General features: G+C 50.7%; 7 protein-coding genes across 7 annotated transcripts; 3 read left to right on the forward strand and 4 right to left on the reverse strand.

Moving 5' to 3' along the window:
• The first annotated feature begins 106 nt into the window (after positions 1 to 106).
• K444DRAFT_558550 (uncharacterized protein) lies at positions 107 to 6,180 on the forward strand. The gene is made up of 2 exons (XM_024876830.1): positions 107 to 713; positions 789 to 6,180. The coding sequence occupies exons 1-2, from the start codon at positions 316 to 318 to the stop codon at positions 5,683 to 5,685; spliced, it is 5,295 nt and encodes a 1,764-aa protein (XP_024738788.1). The 5' UTR covers positions 107 to 315; the 3' UTR covers positions 5,686 to 6,180.
• Positions 6,181 to 6,442: 262 nt separating this feature from the next.
• On the forward strand, positions 6,443 to 7,475 carry K444DRAFT_651888 (uncharacterized protein; the record flags this gene model as incomplete). The annotated part of the gene is made up of 2 exons (XM_024885744.1): positions 6,443 to 6,817; positions 6,920 to 7,475. The coding sequence occupies exons 1-2, from the start codon at positions 6,720 to 6,722 to the stop codon at positions 7,473 to 7,475; spliced, it is 654 nt and encodes a 217-aa protein (XP_024738789.1). The 5' UTR covers positions 6,443 to 6,719.
• A 41-nt stretch (positions 7,476 to 7,516) lies between these two features.
• Positions 7,517 to 8,898, reverse strand: K444DRAFT_718402 (uncharacterized protein; the record flags this gene model as incomplete). The annotated part of the gene is made up of 2 exons (XM_024888426.1): positions 7,517 to 8,649; positions 8,774 to 8,898. The coding sequence occupies 2 exons, from the start codon at positions 8,896 to 8,898 to the stop codon at positions 7,581 to 7,583; spliced, it is 1,194 nt and encodes a 397-aa protein (XP_024738790.1). The 3' UTR covers positions 7,517 to 7,580.
• Positions 8,899 to 9,192: 294 nt separating this feature from the next.
• K444DRAFT_525659 (vesicular-fusion protein-like protein sec18) lies at positions 9,193 to 11,814 on the forward strand (the record flags this gene model as incomplete). The annotated part of the gene is made up of 3 exons (XM_024874463.1): positions 9,193 to 9,500; positions 9,551 to 11,402; positions 11,482 to 11,814. 3 exons carry the CDS (start codon positions 9,193 to 9,195, stop codon positions 11,812 to 11,814), a joined length of 2,493 nt encoding a protein of 830 aa, XP_024738791.1.
• A 525-nt stretch (positions 11,815 to 12,339) lies between these two features.
• On the reverse strand, positions 12,340 to 15,053 carry K444DRAFT_357879 (uncharacterized protein). The gene is made up of 4 exons (XM_024872150.1): positions 15,028 to 15,053; positions 13,821 to 14,940; positions 13,076 to 13,754; positions 12,340 to 13,024 (listed from the first exon to the last, which is right to left on the reverse strand). The coding sequence occupies exons 2-4, from the start codon at positions 14,762 to 14,764 to the stop codon at positions 12,416 to 12,418; spliced, it is 2,232 nt and encodes a 743-aa protein (XP_024738792.1). The 5' UTR covers positions 14,765 to 14,940; positions 15,028 to 15,053; the 3' UTR covers positions 12,340 to 12,415.
• K444DRAFT_357878 (uncharacterized protein) lies at positions 15,054 to 16,754 on the reverse strand. The gene is made up of 3 exons (XM_024872149.1): positions 15,552 to 16,754; positions 15,122 to 15,349; positions 15,054 to 15,070 (listed from the first exon to the last, which is right to left on the reverse strand). Exons 1-2 carry the CDS (start codon positions 16,610 to 16,612, stop codon positions 15,307 to 15,309), a joined length of 1,104 nt encoding a protein of 367 aa, XP_024738793.1. The 5' UTR covers positions 16,613 to 16,754; the 3' UTR covers positions 15,054 to 15,070; positions 15,122 to 15,306.
• Positions 16,755 to 18,359: 1,605 nt separating this feature from the next.
• K444DRAFT_525386 (uncharacterized protein) lies at positions 18,360 to 24,716 on the reverse strand (the record flags this gene model as incomplete). Its single annotated transcript, XM_024874441.1, has 2 exons — positions 18,360 to 18,623; positions 18,672 to 24,716. 2 exons carry the CDS (start codon positions 24,714 to 24,716, stop codon positions 18,360 to 18,362), a joined length of 6,309 nt encoding a protein of 2,102 aa, XP_024738794.1.
• Positions 24,717 to 25,831: the final 1,115 nt, after the last annotated feature.

Here is a 25,831-nt window from a genome sequence, read left to right on the forward strand (position 1 = left end):
GGCCTGTCCTGCGTGTCCTGCGTGTCCTGCGTGTCCTGCCCTACCCTGCCCTGCCCTGCCCTCTGTCTGCCTTGCAGCTGCACTCTGCACTCCAAAGCAACACCCCCAACCAGGCACTTTCCCTGCCTCTGCCTCTGCCTGTGCTGCCAGAGACCTCCCCTTCTATCGTTCCTTCCACAGACACGCTCGCTCTCTTCTCCCCAACGATCACCGACGGCGTCAATCGGATCGAATCGAATCCGACATCAATGCATTCGCAAAAGGGAAAGGGTCGACGGTGCTGATTGCCGCATTGTTGGAACGAGTGGCAGCAGGATGGAGGCAGAGGCCCCTGTTCAGGCCTCACATTCGGCCAAGAATCGCACGCCAGAGAGCCTGCGGCAGCGTCAACGAGACCGAATGTCGCCGCGGGGCCGCTTTGCAAAGACGACTCGCATTTCCACGACCATCAGAGAGATTGACGGGGCTCCAAAAGGCGGAATCACGCTCGCCCCTGCCCCTCGGTCAAAAACAATCGGGAATCGATCACCGGAGTTGACGAAGAAGAAACAACTCCAGGAGGGGCTGCGCAAGGAGAACAGTATCAACCGCCGGGCGAGAAGAGAGGCAGAGGATCTGAAATTTGACATTACCCCAGACGGCGGCTCTGCTGGACGAGAAGGACGCCAGTTCACCGTTGCCAAGGTTGGAAACAATGGCAAAATATACCTCCGGTAAGGCATGATGCAGGATGATATTTCTATGACAAGGCATGACGTTTGTATAAACATTGGCTAACAAGTGAATAGCCCTACCATCCGCCCTGCAAACCAACGATACCCTCAACCTTCATTTGTGTTTCCCGTCACCCCACCAAGCACCGCTGGACTTGATGCGTTGGTCGCCCGCAACGAAGAAGTAGACAAGACCCCACGAGATAGTCTCTGGACGCCAACACGTTCGCCTTCCTCGACCGCACTTCCCACTCGGGATCACTACTTGCCACAATGCAAAATCCCGTCCCAGAAACCACACCGCCAGCGCGCACACTCGTATTCCACCATCGATGAACAGCAACGACCTGTACGGGACTCCGATGTTGGCGCATTCAGGGTGGTGATAGAGAGGCCTGGAACAGGACCTAAATCTCTCGAAAGTTTCGACGGCATACCGACTCTTGAGGTTCCTATACCTTCGTACAAACTTGGCACGCCGAGGTTCAGTACGCGGGGTACAGCCTTTCTTCGCGGGTCCATGACTACCACCGATGATATGCGCTCGAGTGTCTTCTCAGGCAGAGATAATTCCAGAGATCCAAGCTTCCACCCTTCTGCTCGAATCCTTTCGAGGCGGCACTCTGACGCGTCACCCCAACCGCATTTTCCAGCTATGGCCCCGTCAAGTCCATTCGAGGGTCCCTCGTTGCAGTCACCTGGTATTGCTCGACAACGAGTCGCGATTATCCCTGAGATGTTTGATGCCCTCACCTTCAAACCTGCATGCGATCATCCTTCAGTTGTCCGATACTCGATGAGTCGTGGGATCAGGGCTGCAACTCCGGCGCGTCTAGTCGCTGAGATCACATCACCCACTTTCGTTGACTACGATCTTCTCTCTGACTTCTTCTTGACCTTCCGCTCTTTTCTAGAGACCACTGATCTTCTATACATGCTCATCGCGCGCTTAAAATGGGCTCTTTCCCGTGACGATGAGACGGGGACGGTGGTAAGAGTCAGAACCTTTGTTGCGATCCGACACTGGATCTTGAACTACTTTCTGGATGATTATGTTGTTGACTACGACCTGCGGAAGTCATTCTGTGACCTTCTCAATAATTTTGTCACTGAGTTGTCACAAGATCCTGTCCGGACCAAAGTGCCTCTGAAGATCCTCGGGGAGCTTAAGAAGTGCTGGAGAAGAGTGTGTTCACTGTACTGGGATGGACCTGACTTCGATATTGATCTGGGGGCTGATGTTGCTATCCTTCCCGGAGGTGTTGCCGGATCTCGAAATCCAAGGCTAGACCCAAGCTTTTGGGAAACGCAACCAAATGGGCCACCCAGGCTTGACGGAATCATCGAGCCGGATTTTACCGACCGAGACCCCTCAGCCGCAGACGGCCTTAACTTCTTTGCTGATGTGTCTCGCGCTGGGCACCTAGATTCAGTGGTGGTTCCTCGTGTTCCAACTGTCCACGTTGACAACCTACCAGATGAGCCACCACTTTCTCCTAGTAGTATCGTCAGTGAGGATTTCGTCTCATGTTCGTTTCCTTCCCGTACCCCTCGAGGAGCAGGAGCTGCCCATCCCGTTGGTGCCCATCCAGTCCCCGCGAGCTCAATATACGACCCAGTCCCTCATGTGGCAACGACCCCAAAAGCTCTAACTGGCAAGCGTGTCCGTCCAACGCATGCACACAAGCGCAGTGCCAGTTTTTCGGATTCCTTCAGAGACCAACGAGCGCAGCAATCTGTCCAAAAAGTTATTTATAAAAGTACCGAAATCCTTCTTGCCCTCCCATATGCTGGAAGCCTTGTCAGAGGGAATATGTTCCCCCCTGGGCAAGCATTCGTTGAAGTAATCGCTCCAAGTACTCCAGCTGAGGCAAATCGGGCAACAACATTCTTTCCTGGGCCACCAGCAAATCAGAAAGGCCCTTCCGCGATGTCAGGACCAGGAATGAAAAAGCTGTTGGGCAGTGTTCGTCGAGCTTTGAGCACCAGAACCGGCCCTAGTCCGAATTCTTCACCAACACAAGGCAGCTTTCCCCATATTCCCCCACTTGGTATTCGCGGCGCTACTATCAATCGACTGCCAGGGACAGCTGTTGTCCCCCAGGCTCGTCCTAAGAATACTGGAGCTAAAGCACCGATGCGAATCGATTTACTGGGTGCAGAGGTCGCTGAAGATTTTAAGAAGGCCGTGCGAGAAGACGCTGAAGCCGAGGCTAAGCAGCAAGCAGCAGAAGGACGCAAATCGCATAGGAGTAGTGAGCGCGACCTTGGTCTCCAATACTCCAGCATGCAACCGGACGATACTCTTGAGACATCCCGAAGTGGGAATCGCCGCGCGCCTGTCAGCGAGATGACAACTGGTAGTAAATCTATCGTTATCGTTGACGATACTCTACCTCTAGATCTGCCCTTTATGACCGGTGCGCTGCCGATGAATCCGTCAGTAGACACATTTGCCGACGCCTTCATGCAACCTTCTGGTGGCCCGACTCCCCCTTCAACGCCCCCTGAAGCACCATTAGGAACGCCTCGACGATCGTCACATCTGTTGGGGAACCACACAGGCAAACGGTCGTTTTCGTTTGACGGAACCGTTGAGGGAACCCCGTCCTTGATAGTCGACTCTCGCCCTTCAAGAGAAGATGAATACTCCCCTAGCCATCGACCTCCTGGACGGCTGGCTATGCGCCCGCCAAGAAGCCAGTCCTACAAATCCAAGAGATCCCTATCCTTACGACGATATGCTTCTTATCATAGTGGATTTACGAGACAGAGGAGTGAGCGCAGCTTCGATGCGAGCACGTTCTCCGAAGCCGAAGATGCTGAACGCATGTCACATGTAGAATCTGTACCATTACCACTCCGTGTCCTCCGAAGACGTCCTGGTGGTGACCTGAGAGCCGTTACTAACGTGGGTGATCTGAGCGTCCACCCTCTCCGGAGACCAATGTCAACCGGCTCTTTGACAGCCTACTCTGAATCAGTGCGCAGCTCGTACTTGCTAGGGAACGACTCGACCGACTACGTTGACGTCGGGACCAGCGACTACGATCAGTCGCAGTCAAACGCCAATAACACCTTTTCCCTCGGTGCATTAGCTGAAGCCTCGCCTAAGCCACATGTATCACTGTTCAGCACGCATTCGTCTCAGCCCGTAATGCGCCCCTCGTTTGAGAAGGAAGCTCAAATGCTTGCTCAGATACCTGACGATGCGGACGACGACGGGGGCGTGGAGTCTGCGTTATTGAAATTGGAAGGAAAATACGAGCAGCGACGGTCTGACCTTTCAGGGCAAAGTCAGCCTCGGGATATTCCAAGCCAGTTCAACAGTTTTGGTGCTGCTCCATTTGATGTTAGCACACTGACCCTTGATGACGAAGAGGAAAAGCGAAAGCATCGTCAGAATCACGTTCTGGAAACGCCCATCGTAAAGCCAGGTCCTTCACCTACCGCTTATAGGCCTCTGCAGGTTCAACGTCCGGAAGAATTGCAACCTGCTGTCTATCAACCCAAAGGACTGCAGCCGATAGTCCAATCTCCAGTATCCATAGATTCTTACAACTCCATTCCCCTCCTTGAGAGGGGCTCAACAGACGACGGTCATGAACGCCGCAGCAGAAGAGAGCGAAACTGGTCGGATCATTCAATCCTTGTTGGGGCGAGTAATGAGAGAAAATTGCCTTCTCCAAAATCCTCCCATGCAAACTCCTTCGATTTTATTGAAGAAACAGACAGCATGAAAAAGATCTCGGTCGGTGCCACAAGACCAAGCGTCGACCAATCTTTCTTAGATAGCGACAGTGATGAAAGAAGCGATCTCTCGTCTGAACTCTCGGTGGAGGTCATCTCAAGAACCGAGTATACTGAACATGACTCTGCCAACTCAAGAGGCTTCCCTCCCATTCGACCTGGAACTGTTATCACGGAGGTTGCACTCCCGTCGCATCCATTACGACATCCGCCATCGCCACCAATGACTCTGGTGCAAGCTCTTCAGTTATCACCAAATACAGCAAACATTCCACAAATCCATGCAAGGCAGCTCGAGCAAGCGAAGACACCGATGCCCCCAACGCCTGAGATTACTCCGACTGCGGTTTCTGCCATTGGAGGATTGGGAGGTGATAGAGGTGCATCGCCGTCGATGGACCCGCTCAGATCTCATCGTATTCCGGAGGCATCTCGGAAAACTTCCGTTCATTTGCCATTCACTCTGGCATTTGATTCTCAGGTTCTGGCTCAGCAATTCACTTTGATTGAGAAGGATGCTCTCAATGAGATTGACTGGAAAGATTTGATTGAGATGCGCTGGAAAGATGCTTCTACAGAATCCAGATCATGGGTAGAATTTCTGCGTACTTCTGAACCCCGTGGTGTTGAGGTCGTCATCGCAAGATTCAATCTTATGGTGAAATGGGCAGTTTCGGAAGTCGTCTTGACCCAGGATCTCCGTGAACGAGTTCAATGTATCATCAAGTATATCCACATTGCTGCTCATTGTCGAAAGTATCGCAACTTTGCGACCATGACACAGCTCACTGTGGCGCTTACTTCGAAGGACGTTTCACGTCTGACAAAGACATGGGCATATGTTCCACAAGTCGACATGCAGACGTTAAAGCAACTCGAGGATCTTGTAACTCCCACACACAACTTCCATAATCTGAGAGCAGAGATGGAAGGCTCTGGTGCTGATCAAGGTTGCATCCCGTTTGTCGGCATCTACACTCACGATCTCTTGGTCAATTCGGAGAGACCAAGTCAAATTGCGAGTACGCCAACAACAGAGCCATTGGTTAACTTCGAGCGATGCCGTACTGATGCTACAATCGTCAAGAATCTCCTCAGGCTACTCGAGGCAAGCCAGCTGTACAGATTCTTACCCATCGAAGGAGTTACCGAGAGATGCCTGTGGATGGCAGCATTGTCTGACGAGGAGATTGTGAGATATGGGAAGATAATTCAAGAATGATCGGCCACGCCCCTACAATCAGTGCGCTCATCAACCATATACTCAACATCTTCCAGCTCCGTTCATACCTTTAACGCCTCCACCGACCTCGCAATTTCCTCGGAAACTTCCCACGAGTCCGTTCTCAGACGGGTACTTGTAATAACTTATACTTTGATTTGCTTTTCTTGTGATCAACATGTCGCTTTTAATGTGTGCTACTACGGTCTCTACATTCTCTGTTTGTTTTTATCCTGTTACGGCTTGACGGTCTTGTCTGTCGATGATGCATACGAATTTCTTAGGTTCTCAGCAGGTCCGAGAGGCGAGGACAGAGCATGTTCATTTTCAGAGAGGAGTAGATATTGTGAGAGTGGCTATCACTGGCTGTGTGTCTCGTTGTGTTGGGTGTTAAGGGATACATAATTGCTGGGTTGGTTGAGGGAGTTGTTGATTTTGCATTGCATTGCATGGCTGGCATGGATGGTATACCCGGATTTAGCTATGAGCGTGTGGTGAGGTGGGTGCTTGGAATTGTTACTAGAAGTTAAGAGAGGAGATAGTGGAGAGTGGACTTAAGAAAATGAATAACGGCTTTATGCTGGGATATCTGTGCGGATGCTGTGCTACCATCAATTTGAGACGTCCTACCATGCCGAGGCTTGTCAGCCTGCATATGACCCTTAGACAGGGTCTCGATCAAATATTCTAGATCATTATTTTTGCTCTTGGCAACTAACGGCAATTGATTCATTCCTCTGCTGCTATCTTGAGAGGACTTTTTTTGGTTAGAAAGAACGAGACAATGTTTCACAGTCCCTGGATGTGAAACAAGGGTCTTTGGTGACGTAGATTACTGTTCTATCTCAGCAACTAACCTTGCGCAACATCACACCTCACTTCCACCACGAATATAACTCTCTCTCCCCCTCACAATCTATCCTTCCACGTGGCAATTAATTCACCCAATATCTTAATCGTATATTATGCGCCCACACATTTTAACTTAAAAACTGATGAAACAGTAAACAGCAAACAGTAAAACAGCGAACAGCATGGCAGACCCAGTCCTTACCTCCCCTCTCAACGTCACAACCCCCGAGCCAGCAGGAATCATGGAATTCAAGACAGACGATCTGGAGACTATCAAATCGTCCTCTGTTAGTCCCGACAAAGCCGACACCACTGCCCCAGCAGCTACCCCAGCAGACGACAGCAATCCTGTCTCCTCTTCCTCTCCGACAAAACCAACGAGTTCCATCATCCTACGAAGTCCAAGGAAGTACTCCCTCGCCCCCTCTACGGAATGGCAAGCTCCTCCACTGGAGTGGCTAGAAGGCACCTGGTCGGTAACACACAGCACTTTGCCCATGTGGAGAAAAGCAAAGAACGTGCGCATCACTTATAAAATCCTGCCTCCGTCTTCACCCGACGGCCCAGTGTGTCTCGATGATACGGTCGAGTCGGTGCCCACGGAGAAGACCTGGATGCCGCAGCCGAAAGCGATTCATGGCGTTGATACGCCGGAGGGAGACGGGGCTTGGGCGTGGAGGGGGAAGGGGTTATTGAAGATTGCGAGTAGTAGGTGGGAGGTTTTGGGGTGGGGAGAGCGGGAGGACGAGCGGTGGGTGGTTACGTGGTTTGCGCCGAGTTTATTCACGCCTGCTGGTGTGGATGTTTATTCAAGCCGCAAGGAGGGGGTTAGTGAGGGGTTGTATGGGGATATTGAGGGGGCTTTGCAGGAGCTGGGGGCGAAGGAGGTGGCGGAGTTGTGTAAGAGTGAGATGATGGCTGTTAAGATTGAGTATTAGGGTTTTGGTTTATGATAGAGGAGTAGGAAGAGATTTGATATCCTGAGATTTTGGGAAGAAACGAGAATCAGGTTACTATAATTCTATAATGGTAGCTGTAATTCATTAGTCATGATGCCGGTGGTGCCTATGCCTATGCCTGTGTCTCCTCTCTTCCCCATGTGAGCTTCGACTTGAGTGTCGGTGTCGATGTTTATGCTCCCTCTCTCTGTCACGTCTTCTGGACGAGCTCTCCTCCGTGCCATCCAACGTGAAGCTCTCCAGCTCATGATCTTCGTCTTCATGTCTCCGTTTCCGCTTCTTCCTTTTCTCGGCATCTTTGAGTTCTCTCAGCTCCCTTTCTTTCTCCTCACGCCATAACTTCCTTTCACGTTCCACCTGTCGCACTTGCGCCGCTCCCTTCTTCATAAAAGCCAGCGGATCATTGTCCACAACCCTCTTAGCCTCCCTTTCTCTTCTCCGGGGATCTTCATTTCCCCAGACATCCTTTCCTACCACTTCCTCTTCCTCTGTTACCACCTCTCCACCAGTGGGTTTCGAATACCAAGGGTTTTCTAAACCCTGCTTAAATCCAGCTGCGTTCGAAAACCGCATCGTATATTGATCTTCATATTCCCGTTTCTTCTTCGCGGCCTCCTTCTCCGCCTCGGCATTCTTTTCCACAGGTGGATGAGGGGAAGAGGTAGGGAAAAGAGAGATGTGCCCTTTATGATCTGTTAATGGCGCATTGTTGTCCTTCCGCAGAACCAGTTGAGTCTCAGTGTTCGACGCCGCCGAAGCTTGATCCTCCCGAGCCACGCGGAGCTCGAAATCAGTGTCATTCTCGCCTGCTTTCTTCCTGCGTTTTCGTTCTCGGCCTGAGCCATAGGTATGGTTCTCTCGGCTTTCATGATTGGAAGGAGGCGTGTCTTCGATGGCCAAGGGGGTTGGAATCTCGCCACGGAGGATCTGGATTCGTCGTTCGGCATCCAGCTCTTGCATACGCTGTTCCTCTGCTTCTTCGAGGGCCTTTGCGGCTGCTTCATCGCGCTTCACCTTTGCGATGTTGTCGGCATTGTAGACGTTCCATGATTTCTTGCCTAGGAGGTGGCTGTAGGGACTCAGTGAGGGGTCATCTAAGGAGGTATTGAAATCGAAAGTATTCCAAGGTCGGTAGAAGAATGAAAGCGAGAACCTACAGAGGCATTATTGGCACTTTGTACTGGTGATCCGCAACCTGAAGAAAGAAATCGAGGTCAAGGCTGAGGTCCTCAAGTCGAGGCTGCGATAAGGTTGTGGCTGTGGTCGTGGCGGGGAACCCGGTGGCTGAAAGGGCGAATCCCAGCCCGAAACTCAGCGCTTTGTCGCCGCTGGCTGCTGATGTAAAACCTGCCAGAGACAGCAAACGCAACACAAAAGGAACAGTCCACCGGTGGAACTTCATTTCATTTCGTATTTGCTGGCATTTGCACTTGCAGAAGAAGACAGACAGACAGACTCTTAGAACATATACTGATTCCTGCGGTACTGGATATCTGTTCTTTCTGGGCGAGGAGTCATTGCGAGAGAGGACACTTCTGAAGCTGACGGCAGAACACGAACACCCCGACTTCAAGGCTAGCACAAGGCACCCTCCTTTCGAAGACCTGTTCAGACGTTGAAGGAAACTTTAACTCGGGAAACTCCGCTAAGAAAGCTCATTTTACTCTTCAGTACAACCACACAAGGAAGGGGCGACATGAATATCCGCCAGAACCTCTTTGGCCAGGGGCCTAAAGCAGGCAGGGAAGCTTCGGGTTACGGAAGGCCACCAGCTCCTCCACCACGAGACGACACACCGATGATGGGTGGCTACGATGATGGCAGAGGGGGATATGCCGACCCCAGAGGCAGCTATGGAGCGCCTATGCCACCACCAAGACAAGCCATGCCATCCAGACCAGCGGTTGGAAGACAGGGGCCGACTTCTCCTGCTCGAAGAGTACAGCTGAGAATCGCCAAGGTAGAAGACAAGACACTGGCGAATCAGTACATATTTGGCAACCTGTGAGTGTACTAAAGTGTATTGAGACATTGAACAGAGCTAATTGCGCCAGATGCGCCGTATCACCTCAAGACTTCCCTCCTTCACGAGACGGCTCCGATATCTATATTCTTCTCAACGGCCGGAACGTCGTCACAGCTCGGCCTACAAACTCATTCCCACCAGGATGCATAAGTTTGTCCGACCCCCAGCGAACATGGTGCGACGTTGGAATGATGGACCCTATCATCGCCGAGTCCTATGATCCGTTTGTTCAAGGTCCAAATGTCTACCTAGGAGCTCTGGATGTTGACATAGGATTTGCATCTGTCAAGAAAGTCACAGACGCACCCTATGACCAGGACGTCTTGGCCGATGTCTTCGTCAAGCAATTCGAGAACCAACTCTTTGCTCCCGGACAGAAGCTCATCATGGACTACAAGAACATTCCATTGATTTTCACTGTCAAGACTGTCCAGTTGGTCGACCTCAGCATGGAGAAAAGCTCAGGAAATGCTCCCACAGTTTCGACACCAACTGCAAGGGGTATCTTGACCAGGCATACGCCAATCACGTTCTATAAGGATGCCAAGTCACCGATCAAGCTCAAGGGATCCTCAAAGCGGCCGGCCGCCAACTCAATCATCGCTCCGGATTTTAAATTTGAGAATATGGGCATTGGTGGATTGGATACAGAGTTCGGTGCTATTTTCCGGAGAGCCTTTGCTTCTCGTATCTTCCCACCAGGGTTGATTGAAAAGTTGGGCATTCAGCACGTGAAGGGTATCCTTCTCTACGGTCCTCCAGGTACCGGAAAGACACTCATTGCCCGCCAAATCGGAAAGATGTTGAATTCGCGAGAGCCCAAAGTAATCAATGGTCCCGAAGTACTGAACAAGTATGTCGGTCAGTCAGAAGAAAACATTCGAAAGCTCTTTGCGGATGCCGAGAAAGAGTATAAGGAGAAGGGAGAAGAGAGCGGTCTTCACATCATCATCTTCGACGAGCTAGATGCTGTCTGTAAGCAAAGAGGAAGTGGAGCTGGTGGTGGAACCGGAGTGGGAGACAGTGTTGTCAACCAGCTGTTGTCCAAGCTGGATGGAGTTGACCAACTCAACAATATCCTACTCATTGGAATGACCAACCGTATGGATATGATCGATGATGCACTGCTACGTCCTGGACGTCTTGAGGTGCACATGGAGATTTCCCTGCCAGACGAGCATGGAAGAGCTCAAATTCTGAAGATCCACACCGCGAAGATGCGAGATAACAATGTCATGGAATCAGATGTCAACGTACAGGAGCTGGCCCATTTGACGAAGAACTTCTCGGGAGCAGAGATTGCAGGTCTAGTCAAGTCTGCATCCTCGTTCGCTTTCAACCGTCACGTGAAGGTTGGTACCGTAGCAGGTATCAGCGACGACATTGAGAACATGAAGGTCAATCGTGACGACTTCTTGAAAGCTTTGGAAGAAGTCAAGCCTGCTTTTGGATTCTCAGAAGAGGAGCTCGAGACTGCCATGAGTGCTGGAATTTTGCACTTCAGCCCCTATATCGAGAACATCCTGAAGGATGGCCGCCTCTTCGTCGATTTTGTCCGGACGTCCGAGACCAATTCTTTACTTTCTGTTCTTCTACATGGGCCTCCAGGCTCAGGGAAGACAGCTCTCGCTGCCAAAATCTCGAAGGATTCTGGCTTCCCATTTATAAAGCTCGTCTCGGCTGAGAACATGGTCGGATTCAGCGAAATGGCAAAGATTCAATACCTCAACAAGGTCTTCACAGATGCCTACAAGTCGCCTCAGAATATTGTTGTTGTGGACAATATCGAGCGTATCATCGAATGGGTGCCTATTGGGCCACGCTTCTCAAATCCTGTTCTACAGGCGCTTATGGTACTTCTAACTAAACAGCCACCTACTGTAAGTCAATGTTCCCTTACCTCCTGGGTCAACGCAATGTTCCCATACCGTCTCGAACAATGAAACTAATGTACTGCAGCCACGCCGACTTCTTATAATCGGCACCACGTCACAGCGTTCAGTGCTGCGACAACTGGATCTTTCTCAGATCTTCAACCGTGAGATCGCAGTACCAAACATCAACACCCATGGGGAGTTGGCATCGGTGCTACGAGAAGTCCAAGTCTTCGACAACGAATCAGATTTAGCAGAGTCACTTAATGAGCTTCGAGAGATGACTGGTACTGATCAGGTTGGCGTCGGCATCAAGAAAGTACTGCTTGCCGTGGGAGAAGCAAAGCAGGAAGAAGGCAACGTGGTGGGGAGGTTTGCTGAGGTTATCGCGCAACAAATGCAGGCGAGTAGAGACTAGGTTGAGTGTTCCAAAGGCGCTTTGGACACCAGAACCAGATCGCGTGCAAGTTGTACAATATTAGAATGTACCATTTGGTCGTTGAACAATTCTGGCTGCCCAATCTGTACTCCCCCACTGCTCCCTTGCACATTGAATCTTGAGAGTTTACAGTGATCAACCTTTTTGATGGAACATTGAGGATGGAGGATTGGAGGTCAGCCAGAAACAAGCCAGAAACCATGACATCCGCATGTCAAAAGCAGTTGTACAATATTAGGATGAACCATTTGGTCGTTGAACATCACTGGTTGCTCCGTCAAAGGTGGCTGTATTTTCCCATACTGTCTGTACATCGAGGTTTGCTAATCTACAAATGGAAGGAATATGGAGAAGTCTGCTCAACCAAGTGCTCGAGAACTGAATCGACCAAGCACCCAGGAACAATCCAAACCAATCTTCCACTATAATCTGTACACTGATTGACCTTTACTATTCTACAATGACCAACCGTCATGGAACATTGAGACCTGCTCAACCAAGTGCTCGAGAACTAAATCAACCAAGCGCTTAGGAACTGGATCCAAGCCATACTGCTGACCACCTGTCCAGACAAAAATCCTTACTTTCCGCCATTTGTTTTCATCCCCATCAATATCTTCTCAAAAGCAGCCAGGGTTGCTTCATTGACATCATCTCTCATCGCACCAGAGTATTCGCCAGCTCCGTTCGGTAGCTGGATGTTCATAAGTGGCGCCTTTGGAAGTTTGAGGACCGGGAGATCCGAATCTGGGATACTCATGATATCGTCCCTCACTTGCTGGAGCTGTCTTCTCCTCTCCTCCGAAGTCATCTTTGTCTCATCAAACTCCTTGACCCAAGTTTCCTTCGCGGGAGCCTCGTTTATCGTCTCCTTTACTCCAGTCAAATCCGTGGCTGACTCCTTAGCCGTAGTACCTCTCGCACCATTCTCGTCCGCATTTTCGCGATTCTCCTGGTCTGCTTGCTGTAAGGGTGACATTTGTGTCACGTTTCGAAGGTTGCTGGGCCCGTGGATAAGTGGTCGGGGCTTATTTGCGCTGGCTAACGCCGCAGCCAATGCTGTGCGAGTTGGTGATGGCTGTGGCTGTGGCAGCTGAGCATTACCTGGTCGAGGCTTCGGCGGTGGAGTTTGATCCCACTGCTTCTGTTTGAGAGCAGAATCGGCCTCGCTGACAGTGGTAGTGTTGGTCTGCAATTCATCAGCGTCTATTCCTATTGTTCTAAGACCAAGTGACTGTACCTGAGCATCATCACCATCATCCTCATCATCGTCATCATCGTCACCATCATCCTCATCATCTTCATCGTCGCTTCCACTATCGCTCGGGGCCTTGAATGTACCACTAGGGTTTCCAGCACTGCTCGATGTTGCTGCACTTGTCGAAGAGGGGTCGTAATCCTCCGCAAACTCTCCGATTTTCATGAGGTTTTTGAAGAATGGTCTAATTCGGGGCAGTAACTTCTGCTTCTTTTCCTCGGGAATCTTGTCCCACCTCCTAAGTAGCAGTGCTTTCTCCTTCGCCAGATTCTCTGGATTTTCCATATAATTATCCCACTGCCACTTGTATCGGCCTCTCGTGTCAGGCTCGTGACCGTGGGTAAGCTCAGTGAAGGTCTCTGGATTCTTCCAATCAGGGGGTAATCTAAACCACCAAGCCTCTTCCCCGAACATATTCAAATGTCTGAAATCCGGATCACCTGCCTTGACCATTCGGAATTTCATAGTACGCATTGTTGGATCACGGACCATCCAGTATGGGTCGTTGGGATCGTCGGGGTTACATTTAACTTGGCGTGTTAGGCTGAACACGGAATTGTTTTGAGGTAGCGACCACGAGGACGAGGGTGTTCTGCAAACGTCTGGCTCATCACACGCATTTGAAGTCGACTCGTTCTCGTCATCGACCCGGAAGTGAACCCTACGTGAATTTAGATTTGATTTGGGCTCTGGAGCACTCCGCTGATTGTTCTCGCGGGCCACCCACCCTGCCTCTTCGGCAATTTTGTCCACAACTTTCCACATGTTGGGAGTCATGCCCGTAATGTGAACCGGTTCTCCGGGAGGCTGAAGATTTGTCTTATTTCGCTGCAAGAAAGCCCAGTCCTTCTTGGGGCCTGAACTGATGACTTCAACATCATCATCATCATCATCATCGGCATCGGCATCGACATCAATATCCTCTTCGCTATCATCGGAGTCAGACAATGGGGAGGGGGCTCTGAAGGTCTTGCCATGGCTCAGTTCATTCTTGTCCGAGCTGGCAGTTTCTGCTTCACGTTGTCGCTGCCGCGTAGAAGCTTGCTGGTCATGCAGGCGCTGCATATCAGATGCGGAAGGAGCACCGCGAAGGTGTAAAGGCGTTGATTTGTCGACATGTCGTAGCTGGCGCTCCGTTTGTGGAACACGAGCTGAATTGCTGACTCGTCGTTGATTGGTAACAGTGCCTCGACGCTCTGATTGAGGCTTGGCACGTTGTCTATTCGATCGAGTAGGTGTGGTAAATGACTGAGCGGGCTTATGTGGGTGGGTGAATGTAAACTCTGTCTCATGGCCATTAGTAGTAGCTGCACCGCCAGCTTTTGAAGTGAAGGCGCCAAGGAATTTGAATGGACTAGACACAGCATTCTTGACCGTAGTAAAGACAGACCATGCTCGAGGCTCAGGGGCCTGTTGAGGTGGTGTCTGAATGGGTGTGGTTGGGAGTGTAGGGATTGCCTCATTGGCATCAACTTCACTTGTATTTTCCGACATTGTGTCGTTCCCTTGATCATCATCATCAGGCAGCGCAACAGAGTCGTGGTCTTCAGCTGTTTCGTTCATCTCGCTGTGATGGATTGCAGCTTCGCCATCTGAAGGATTGGGACTTGCTGAACTAGAACGGTCCGAGGCGTCTCGTGGTGAAGGGAGGTCTTGGCGTTGCCGAACCATTTCATTTGAGGGAGCTTGGGGGTTTGCCCACTGCGAAGCAGGTGATGGTGCTGCAGAACGGACTCGAGCCGTCCCCTCGGATTTGGAAGCCTCGAGAAACTCCTCAAATCTCTGGATAGATGGAAGAATGTTTGTCGGGTTGCGTTGTGTCCACTCGTTGATGACACGCGCCGCATCTATGACCGTGACATTTGTTGTTAATATGGGTTCCTCTGTAGAACTGCCAGGGATGTAAAGCGCATCAGGTATGAAAATTCTCCTACGTGGGCGCGAAGCCGGAGGCGTCTCGCCGGGCTTGCGTCTGGTCTGTAAAATGGTTAGTGGATGATGTTGCGAACGCTCTATCGCAGTACTTACAATTCTACGTTGCTTTCCATGACCGGATGGCTCTGCTTCAGGGAGTCTTTCACCCGACCGGACTTTCTCGTAAGCAATTTTTGCCACCCTCAAATCTTCTTTCCATTCCTTGAACTCTTTGTCGTTGTAGCAAGTCTCGTCCTCTTCATGCTCAGAATCTTCGAAGATGTCGATCGGATTCTTCACTAGGACGGTTTTGGTGCCTGGGTGGAGGATGCGGGATCTAGGCTTGCCATAGTTCTTCTGTAAGTATGCCTCTCGCTCGGCAGGATTTGAAGGGATCTTTGCGCCGCCATCGCGTGCTGAACCTTGTACAACACGTGTATCGAGGAGACCTTGTCTCAAGACGGGTGAGCCGTTGGAGGTAGCGGTAGAGCGAATGGTTGGATGAGGGTTCTTCAACGTTGGAAGAGGAGGAGTAGACTCAAACCGGTTGCGCAGTGTTGATCGCTGTTGATCAATACCTTCCGGCTCAAGTCGTCTGTAGCTGCTCTGTGCATCGGTACGTTCGATGACAGGTTGTTGTGGGGTTGATAAAGTAGGCGTGCCATGGATTGCTCGCTGTTCAGCAATCTCGGTTGGTTTCGACTTGGCATCACTGCGCTGAGAAGACTCAACTTGTGCAAGTGCATGCGTTTCAGTAGATTGATTGATGGAAGTCAGTTGTGGGGCGCGTGAAGAGGAATGCTCCGAGATGGCTTCTTCGGTCTGTTCTTCAGCAGGATGAGAAGGTTGTCGAGGTGGTTGAGGAGAGTAGGTATTGATTATGTGAACGTATGAGAACTCCAACTCTTCTTGCGGAAGCTTATTGCGCTTAACGGATCTGTTGTCGCTAGCGTCTTCTTCCTCTGGAACTTCGGGGATCGGAGAACCAGGAACTTGGTTTCTAAGATTGTTTTTGCGCTTTCGAGTAGCGGGTTGAGGGCGATCGGAGGGGTCGGTGTGGTTGACTTTGGCACGCTTGGTGGTTTGTGCATCGACAACATCGCGGTTCTCCGAATCGGCTCGGCTGCGTTTTCCACCGCGCGCGTTGGTTGCTTCAACACCTTGGCGAGTGGAAGAAGCTGATGTAGATCTCGGTCGGCCCGCGCCCTTGCCCTTTGGCTTTGGGTCTTCGGTGTGACCAGTGTGTTCGGAACTGAGAAGCGAAGGGGAAACGGATCGAGAGGATGATCGGGTATTATGGCGACGAGTAGAACGAAGAGGTGCGACGGGTCGGGACTCTACAGCCTCTACTAATTGGGCGAGTGCTTGCTCAGTCTGAAGTCGGGGTGCGGAGGAGGGAGGTTCGAATGTGAATTGAAAGGTAGGTTTTTGAGTTTGGGTTCGTGGTTCAGTCATGGTCGCGACTTCCCCTTCAGAATCGGATGCGTTTTCGACAGTCGCCATCTTGGAGGCTCTAGTAGGCTGCTTGCGGGTTCGAGTTCTCTTCGTAGAGTTCTCGAGGCCTGGTCGAAGACCGCCGGGGCTGGGATTGTTGCGCGTCCCCATGATGTAAACACGGGCGCGCCGGTGCAAGTGATAGCTGTTTTCGCATGCAAGGATGTGTGAAGATGAAGGTACGAGCTTGAATCAAGTGTTGAAGAGCGTTTGAATCAAGGCGCAAGCAGTCGCGATGGTTCGGTCGTGGTTGATGTTGAACGAAAATGGAGGAACAAGGTTGACGACGTTGTCGATCTTTTGATCGTCAGCCAATGAGCGCCAATGCAGGCGCTAAAAAAATCTAAGCCTAAGGCCTGTGCGCGAGGCTTTTGTTCAGCCTCGCCAAATTTTACGGAAGTATGAGTCCGCTTGCTGGACCCCTGGAATTTATCTGGGAAAGCATGCCTGGGAGTGATGAAGCCCTGCTTAAGTTCTTGATGAAGGATCTGAATTCGAAATTGTTTTTGAGAAGTACTTGTATTCGCGCAAATTTTATGAAATTCCTCAGAATCAGCGACTTTGGGCGACGGCCCGACGAAACAACCCGATCGCAGAGACAATACCAATCACAATAGGAAGGGAACAGACAGGTACCTTAAGAAGGCCATCAATGCATTTTCAGTTACTCACATCTTTAAAAAGACCTATGCATTTGTCGCAATGTCCCAAGACGAGGGTGAGTGAATTCTACTTCTCAAACAAATCTGGATGCGCAGTGCTTCAAGGTCTAGAATCGTGTTCTACAGACTTCAAATCGCCCATGAAACACATCTTTAAAATTGCCGTAAGCTGATTCATTGGTACTATAAGCTTCGTTGAAGGACTGAGTGGGTAGACATGCCTGATGCTAGACTTCCTTCTTTGTAATTCCCTGCTCGCATAGATAATGCAGAGATATCAACTGTAACACTCAGACGCTGGCGTAAGAAGACATTTTCTATCTCCTAGAAATCCCAATTTTAGTTGTTCTACGATATATCCGTACGATCTTTTAATTTAGAAATAATAACCTTCTCCCAAGTGTATATCAAGGATTCAAGTCTCACTGGCATCTGCCATGACTGGCTCGAGAGGCCGAAAGGGGTGATACCAAGACCTCGGCCACAGAGAGCTATCTCGGAAATGCAAACGATGTTGTGAAAATGCTGCTAATTGATTATCATGATGCTGGGCGAAGAAACTCTGAGCAACTCTTCATTGCCGTCATGGAAGCTTCAAATCAGACGGTCATCACATCACAACAAAACACCCGGACAAGTATCAAGAGCGAGCCTCCATTAAGAAGCCATATCTAGGTGCACTCACTCTTCTTCACCTCATCTCTCTTCATCTTCTCTCATCTCAATCATCTCCATATTATTGTCTCATCGATAGTCCGTTCGCTCGCACGCATCCTATGCAAATAAACACATTCATCCCGGCCCAGTCCAGTCCGGTCCGGTACAACGCCAGTCTTACACCAAAGAACCACCCATATCATCCAGCCGTGCATTAAAAAAGAAAACCCCTCGCTATGCACGCACGCTCAATCTTTTATTTGCATCAGACCCATACCAGGTCACCCATCCATGCATGAAAATCGATTTCGAAAGGAACTTCTGTGGCAGTCAACGAGACGGGGAACCTAACGAAACCTCGATCTGCTCTGTCCACCAAAGAATAGAAACGTGAAAAACCATGCACTCATACATATTGTACAGCCTTGTAAAGAGGCAAATGGGACCACCACCAACGCCATTGCCGCATAAATGCCTTTACAAGAAGAGAAGAAGCTCAACGCCTGGGTATGCTGAGGAAAAGAGAATAACAAGAAAAACTAAGCGCTCTCCTTGACCAGCTGGGCGGGTGCTGATTCTGTTGGATCCAGAAGATCGCCCATCACGGCGCTGAGAGCTTTGAAATCAACCGGCTTGGTAATGTAGTTGCTGAATCCGGCTTCAATGCACTTGTCGAGAACATCAGCCATGACGTTTGCAGACAGGGCGATGATTGGCATGCGCGGATACAATTCCTTCTTTTCCCATTCGCGGATCTCGCGGCAGGCTTGATACCCATCTTTGTTGGGCATGTGCAGGTCGCACTATTTTCACAGTCAGATAATGCCAACGTAGACAGGGGAATCACTTACCAAAATGAGGGAATAGAAGGAATGATCTTGAGAGAGCACCTTGTCAGTGCATTCGACACCATCCAGCGCCAGCTCAACACCGATTCCGATCTTGCTGAGGAATTTGAGTAGGACCTTCTGATTTGTTGCGTTGTCTTCCACCAAGAGTACCCTGTGGCCTTTATTTCCTAGGCGCTTCGCAATGTCAACGTAATTTTGTCTTTGGGTTGCCACCTGCTGCTGAGCAGTCGAACGATTACGATCAGTGCTGAGGTCTCTTTCCTTCTCCGGGTCGAAGATAATCGCGAAACGTGACGGCTTGACTGGTTTGTAAATGAAGGTAACACGATTGTCTTTAGCAAGCTGATCATAGTCGTAGACAGTTGCCATCTTGATAACCTCTTGGCGTTGAACTGGATCAGATAGGACGATAACTGAGGTTTGGGGTAGGGAAATAGACGCCACGATTTGATCAATCAGAGCAACAATCTCCTCGGCAGATCCAAGATTCAGGACTATGTGGGTAAAGACAACAGGATCATCTCCACCAATCATCTCTCTTGCTTCGTCAACACTTGGAAGTGCTGTGATCTGATGTGGAATGTCCTTTGGCAATGTCATCTCCATATGCTGAGTCGTGGCTTCGCGGCTGTGTGTTTGGGGGCAAATCAGTAAAATGGAGTACATCGGAGGCCGGAATAGCTTCAGATCAGAAGACGAGACACTACTTTCACGAGAAATAGTGGATGCCTGTGCAGAAAGCTGGCCAGCTGGCATGGGGGTTGTTACTGTTGATGTTGACTCGGCTCGAAGCTTGGATTCAAGTGATTCTACCTGCAAGGAAGACGACGCTAGAGGTGAAGAGACGCGATCAGGAAGAGCTAATTTCATTTGGCTTGTATCAGCTCCAACGGCTCGTGCTGCTTCACTGAAGTGCGCAAGACTTTGTGTGATGGAAGAGGCCGACGATCGTTGTGTGGCATGGGACCGCAAGGAATTGACTGATGGATCAGAGCTTCCTGAGGAGACGAGAGTTGGAGAATCGGTAGGTTCGGTCCTGGGACTGTCTCCCAACGGGGAAGGAACCAACTTCCCAGCCAAGATGGGATGCCCAACGAGGTTTTGGACAATACGTGGTGGAGCCTCCATTGAGATTGAAGACCGCACAGACGATCTAGTCGAGGGTACGGCTGGGGTGAGTAGAGGCTCCGGATGATCGTCCGGTGTTGGCAACCAAAACTTCGCGCTGAACGTGAAAGTAGAACCTTTCCCAGGTTCTGCAGTGCCCTCCATCTTGCCGCCATGAAGCTCAACCAGTTGACGAGAAATAACGAGTCCAAGCCCAGTTCCTCCATGAGTGCGAGTGCTGCTGGAGTCGAGCTGACTGAAGGGCTTGAAGATCTGTTCCGCTTCATCTTGGGTGAATCCACGTCCTGTATCAATAATTGAGAATTCAAGCATGACCTCATTCTCTTCCAGGGCTTCCGATTCGTCTTTGAGAAGCCTGCAGGAGCTGAACACCTCTCCTTCCGTGGTAAACTTGATTGCATTGCCAATCACGTTCAGCAGCACTTGGCGTATGCGGAACCTATCGCCTTTTATCATTTCTGGAACGTCCATATCAACAACATAATTGACTTCCAGATGTTTTGTGATTGCGAGGGTCGACACTATTTCATTGACTTCTTCTACCAAAGAGCGTGTGTGGAACCAACCATAAGTCAGCCTCATCATACCTGCGTCTGCTTTTGCAAGATCAAGAATGTCGTTGATGATTCTCAAAAGACCGTCCGCGCTGGAGGAAATGGTGTTGCAGTAATCGATCTGCTCGTCGTTGAGACTGGTATCTTGAAGAAAGTTGATCATGCCGGAGATTCCAATCAGCGGAGTTCGAATTTCGTGTGACATGTTACTCAAGAATTTGCTCTTCGAGTCCATTGCCTCTTTGAGTTTCATCTCCAATAACTTATGGTCGTTGATATCAGCGCAGGCACCAAACCAGGACCCGTCCCCCGTTCCAAGGTTGATATTATCCACCTCAACGCATCGAACGAGATGCCAGCGGTACTCGCCATTCTTAGATCTGAGCCGTACCTCCGTACTGTAGGAGAGCCGCCCTTCGCTATCGGTTTCGACCTTGACAATACCGGTCTTTGCGAGCGCTGCGAGATCAGCTGAAGGGAATTCGTAAACCGATCCACAACTAGAACTATTGCTTCTCGAAAGCGACTGATAGATACCTTTAATGGTATTCTCGGCCGGTGCCTCAGAGACTGTACCAGATTTATCTGAAGATTTGCCGCCTGAAGAGGCGTGAGAAAGATTGCGCGCTGGTTCGGCGGGTTTCTTCGCTCTTGGAACTGGCGGATGATCAATAGGTATTTGACATTTCGCAAGATCTTCAGGATGAACAAAATCCAGAAAGCCTAGTCCAAGAGAATCATTGAAGTCTTGTCCGGTGTATGACAGCCACTGTTGGTTCGCAAAAGTCACGCCTTGATCTTCTGTCGCCGAAAAGATGATCTGAGGGATGAGGTTCGCAAGTTGGCGATGCTTCGCCTCTGAAGCCTCAATCTCCTCTTGTCTGGCAGCTTTCACTTCTGCGATGTGTTGGTCATGGATGTCCATGTGAGTCCCATACCATTGCACAATGACGCCGCGGATATCTCGTAAACCAACAGCTCTAGTATAGAACCAGCGGTAAGTCCCATCAAATCGCTTGAGGCGAACTTGCATGGAGAATTGTTCTCCTGTACGAATTGCATGGCTCCAAGCCTTAAGATACTCCTCTCTTTCCTCGGAGTGGATACTTGCCCATGGATCCTCGTGCAAATCGGTGACACTTTGACCTCGATAGGTCAGGTATCGGCTGTTGACCCACACTATCTCTCCTGTCGGGGGTAGCGCAATGAAAATATGCATCGGTAAAGAATCGAGCATGATACCTTTGACTCGATCTGATGGTGGGGGCATGAAGTCAGGCGGCACCGACAAGGAGCTTGAGTGACTGTGTGATTTGGGGAAAGGAGCACCCTTGGCAAGCGTTACTGAAGTGTTTGGCAGAGATTGGAAGGTTGCACCAAAGTCCGCTCCATAGGAGTGAAGCTGCGTATGATGTCGATCGTGTTTTGCCGGTCCTTGGGAAGAAGCCGTGCGAATTGCAAGTCGCCGGGGAGAAAGGCTTGTCTCGAAATGCTGACGAGAAGGGCTGAGTTCTCTGATATCAGAGGTATCTGGAGCGGTATCTCGGGAGGGGCGTGTATGGGGAAGGCGCGGTTCTTGCTTAGGGGTGGTGTTTGAAGAACGAGATTCCTCTTGTTTTGACTTCTCTCTCGAAACATCATCGCCTTGATCCGTAGCCAGGGAGACTTCCACATCAACAGACCTCTCCTCCGCGTTCCTAGCGCTCCTATGTCCCCTAGTTTCAGCTGGAGATGATTCCTTCGATGTGCGTCGAGCCCCTGTGATACTGCTCGCCGAACCAGTATGTGCTTGACCTAATCCCGGTCTCGTCTTGCTGCTGAAATAGCTTTCACCGGTAATGTAGCCAGGACTTCCCCCGCTTGAGCGCTTGTCTATACTGAGACCGACACTACCTGGATCCCATCCTGGAGTTCCTGCTGGCGATCCTGCTGCGCTTCTTGAAATACCAGAGTAGTCACTTGGACTGGTCATACTACCTCCATTAGATGGCTGACGATCATTCTCATCAACTGGCGAATATGTCGTATTTCCCAAGTTCATCCCGTCCTCCATAGAGCGACTTCCTCCTGGAGCAACAGCACCAAATCCCGTGGTTTGCGGGCCTTTTCGAGACAAGCCAGCGACCTCAGTCTCAAGGTTTGAGAAGTGTCGACAAAGGGAAAATGACGTTGCGAGATGAGGAGCAAGGTGGCTCAGAGAATGCCTGAGAATCGAGGGATACGGAATAGCTGGGCTGAGAATTGAGAGGATAGCAATTGGAGATCCTTTGCCTTTCTTCTCTTGTGTTTCTTTGGTCTTCACTTCATCTGCATCCTTGGGAAGAGTGTCGACTCCTTTACCGCGCCCTGCTACTTTAGATTCCATTGCAGCAGTATCCAAGCGGAAGGCCTGCACTGGCTTTGAAAGGAGTGGGTGAAACAGTGGAACATGTAAGACAGTCCATGATCTATCCGCGCCTAGGGCCGCGAGCTGCGGCGTCTCGGTGTAGTCCTGTGGTGATCTGCGTGGATTGAAAGTCTCTTCGTCAACTGGGGCATTCACAAAAAAGGGATTCTCTTGTGTCTCGTCTCGAACAGCTGGTGACGGTGCAGGAGATTGGGACCATGGCGAAGGTGGAGCTTGTTCATACTCTTCGTAACTGAGAGCTGGAAGAAGCACTTCACCAGCCACACGTGTTGATGTCGGCAGAGTCTTGCCCTTGTCACTCATTTGACTGCGCGATCTACTACCTCTTCTAGCCCTGGTACCAAAGAAGGACGAAATTCGAGAACTGGTGTCGGGAGATTTGTTCTTCTTTGTTTTATCAGTCGGAGGGGTCTTTGACTTCGAGCTTGGGTGCGAAGATTTGATGCTGCCGCCACTCTTCTCGTCTCCAAGATTTCCCACATATGGATAGTCGCGCGTCAGCGTAATTAGTCTTCCACGCTCCAGGACTCTCATAACACCTTTATTGTCTATCAGTGGCTCTGCTTCGTAGTCGAGAGCTTGCAGCACTGGAAACACCCGTCCTTTATCTTCTCGGCTTGCAGACTGCGAGTTTTCCCAGGGGCTTCGGGGCTTCGAGTCTTCGGTTGCCATATGGTCCTGCAGAGACTGCAAGCTGAGTTGTGCATTTTGCAGAGTTGCTGTACGTGGTGGCAGCTCAGGGCGAGCGCTCAAGTAGCTCTTAGCTCTGACCAAGGGAGAAGGTCGTGCAGCTTGGGCCCTGCTTGCTTCCGAACCCGAGGTCGGATCACGCTTTGTGTCCTCGTACGAAGTGAAAGAATGCCTGCTAAGGAGACCAGGTCGCAGAGCGCCGAGCAGCTGTGGCGACGACATCACAAGCGGATAGTCCTCGGCTGGATTTGTGTCCTCGGAATTTGATGTCTCATTCGTGCCAACACTGCTCGGGACCATGCTGCTTCCTCTTGGCAGGTATGTCAAGCTCAATTCGTCTTCCTCTAACATATTGAATGTCGCCTTCTGACCCCATGGCACGTTCTCAACATCTGTGGAATCCGCAGGTACAGAAAGCGTTACTCTCGAAGCGAGGTACAGACTTCTCATTATTTGCACGACAGTGGTCCACCATGCATCAAGACCCGGCTCTGCATTAAGCATCAGAGTTAGTTCGTATGTGTTTGGAGTCTCAAAGTTAGGGTCATGTTGCTCTTGAAAAGTTCCAACAGCCTGAAACCTCAACGTCGATGCAGGAGTCACTGATCCGGACAACACTTGGTCGTGGGGAGCTCCATCGAATGAACCGCCCGCAAAGTTTGCTGGATTAACGGTGGGTGACAAAGCGGTGAATGGACGATGGCCGTAGTTGAACTGGCCGGGAGTTCGCATTGGAGGGAAGGGGTATGAAGGGGTTCTTGCAGCTGTTGGACCCGGGGTAGTCCCACCACGGATAGTCCTCGCTGATTCTGTCGAGGTTGTCTCAAGACCTAACGGAAAGGGGCCGGTAGAGGCTTCGTCCAGTGGGGGTGATGTCTCTTCATGGATAGGAGACACTCTCGACTTGGCCCCTGCAGCCACCGGTCCCTTGATGCCTCGCTCATCCTTCCCACCCAAACGCTTGACCAGATGTTCCCTTTGTTGATTCAGCTGTATTTGCGCGTTCATGGCTGCTCGAAGACGTTCCACTTCCTCAGCTGACGTATCCCTGGACACTTCACCCCAACCATGTTCAGATCGGACCTGTGCTTCCCTCTCTGTTTCCTCCTCAGTCTTCTCTGATAGAACACTGGCAGCCGATGGTTCAGGATTCTCCGATTGCTCCAAGTTCGTGCTCTCAGGGTTGCTACTGTCAAAGGTCCATATTGCCTCTTTATCAATGCCGACTTCAGGGGGTGCTTTTGCACCGAAAGGAGGTTCGGACATTGAGTCTTTAGACCTGCCGTGGGAAGAGGGTCCCGATTTTATTCCATGCTTTGGTGATTTAGCTACAGATTGCTCACTGCTGGAGCGTCGGGAGGTCCCTGGTCGGCGAGAGTGCGTTGAGGATGGCTTGTCCAGAGGCGACTTTGGAGGTGGCATAGCCAGCTCTGGAACACCCCCCGTGCACGATGTCAAGGATGAAAGTCCTCCAGATTGGAGAGTGCCGTGATCGCGATCAGTGTTGCTGGCCTCTGGAACCGCATTCGTAGAGAAGTGTGGTATTGATGTGGTGGTGACTTTTGGTGGTGCGTGTTAAGGAGTTTTGCGGGAATGACGTAGATTCGATCGGTCTTTGTCGAGAAAACACTGAGCCGGTAACGTCGCACAGCTACCCGTGCATCCAAATCACATTCATTCCCCAGGCGCGATAGTCGAGCGAACTCGGGAGAGGCAGAGTCGAAATGGTATGGGGGTTGCAAAATTGGGAAGAGAGAATGTGTTGTTGAAGAGAACAGGGCCAGTTATGGCACCCGCGAGCGAGTCGAGTGGATTCCGTCCAGGAACAAGGCGCGAAACCTGCCCGGGAAGCGTTTAGGGGGCGGAGACAACACAGGCCAGATAGGATTACAGTACTAGATATTTAGGACGACCAGAACATGGTCCTCTTGGCTCTGCTTCTAGTCGACATCTACGAGTCTTCTGGAGCGGGTTTCGTTTCAAGTCCATCGATGAGTCTCTGTGGGGAACATTGTATGTACCGGGTTGCTGCTGCAGCCTGACGGCTTTGCATTTTGAGGATCTCAAATTCTGCCCGTCTCCTACGTCTTTAACACGCCACTTTCAAGCCATCCCAGCTCCTAGGCCTGTGTCTCCTCAATCCGGGAGATTCTGGAATTTGCAGTCTATTTCTGGCGGGAAAGCACTCATTCTCACACCACGAGGCCTGGACCTGGGCAGGGCTCAATCCCAGCTTGTCCGTGGACACTTAATTGCTGCTTCATAGGGGTGCCTTCAAGTTCAAGGTCAGTCTACGGGTACGGGCTTGGATGATTTAGTAGATCTGCTCTTGTCCTTCCCCAGAGGTGCGGAAGCCCAAGCCGGTCCCAGCTTCCTATGCG

Source organism: Hyaloscypha bicolor (genome assembly GCF_002865645.1).
Source record: "Hyaloscypha bicolor E unplaced genomic scaffold K444scaffold_55, whole genome shotgun sequence".
Taxonomy (NCBI): Eukaryota; Fungi; Ascomycota; class Leotiomycetes; order Helotiales; family Hyaloscyphaceae; genus Hyaloscypha; species Hyaloscypha bicolor.

Coding starts and splice junctions, on each gene's coding strand:
- K444DRAFT_357879 (XM_024872150.1), bottom strand. CDS start 14,764: ATGGTTCGGCAACGCCAAGACCTCCCTTCACCACGAGACGCCTCGGAC. Junction 13,755..13,820: donor AAAATTGCCGAAGAGGCAGG/GTGGGTGGCCCG, acceptor AAATTCACGTAG/GGTTCACTTCCGGGTCGATG. Junction 13,025..13,075: donor ATGATGGTGATGATGCTCAG/GTACAGTCACTT, acceptor GATGAATTGCAG/ACCAACACTACCACTGTCAG.
- K444DRAFT_357878 (XM_024872149.1), bottom strand. CDS start 16,612: ATGGGGACGCGCAACAATCCCAGCCCCGGCGGTCTTCGACCAGGCCTC. Junction 15,350..15,551: donor CGATCAACACTGCGCAACCG/GTTTGAGTCTAC, acceptor AACTATGGCAAG/CCTAGATCCCGCATCCTCCA.
- K444DRAFT_558550 (XM_024876830.1), top strand. CDS start 316: ATGGAGGCAGAGGCCCCTGTTCAGGCCTCACATTCGGCCAAGAATCGC. Junction 714..788: donor AATGGCAAAATATACCTCCG/GTAAGGCATGAT, acceptor ACAAGTGAATAG/CCCTACCATCCGCCCTGCAA.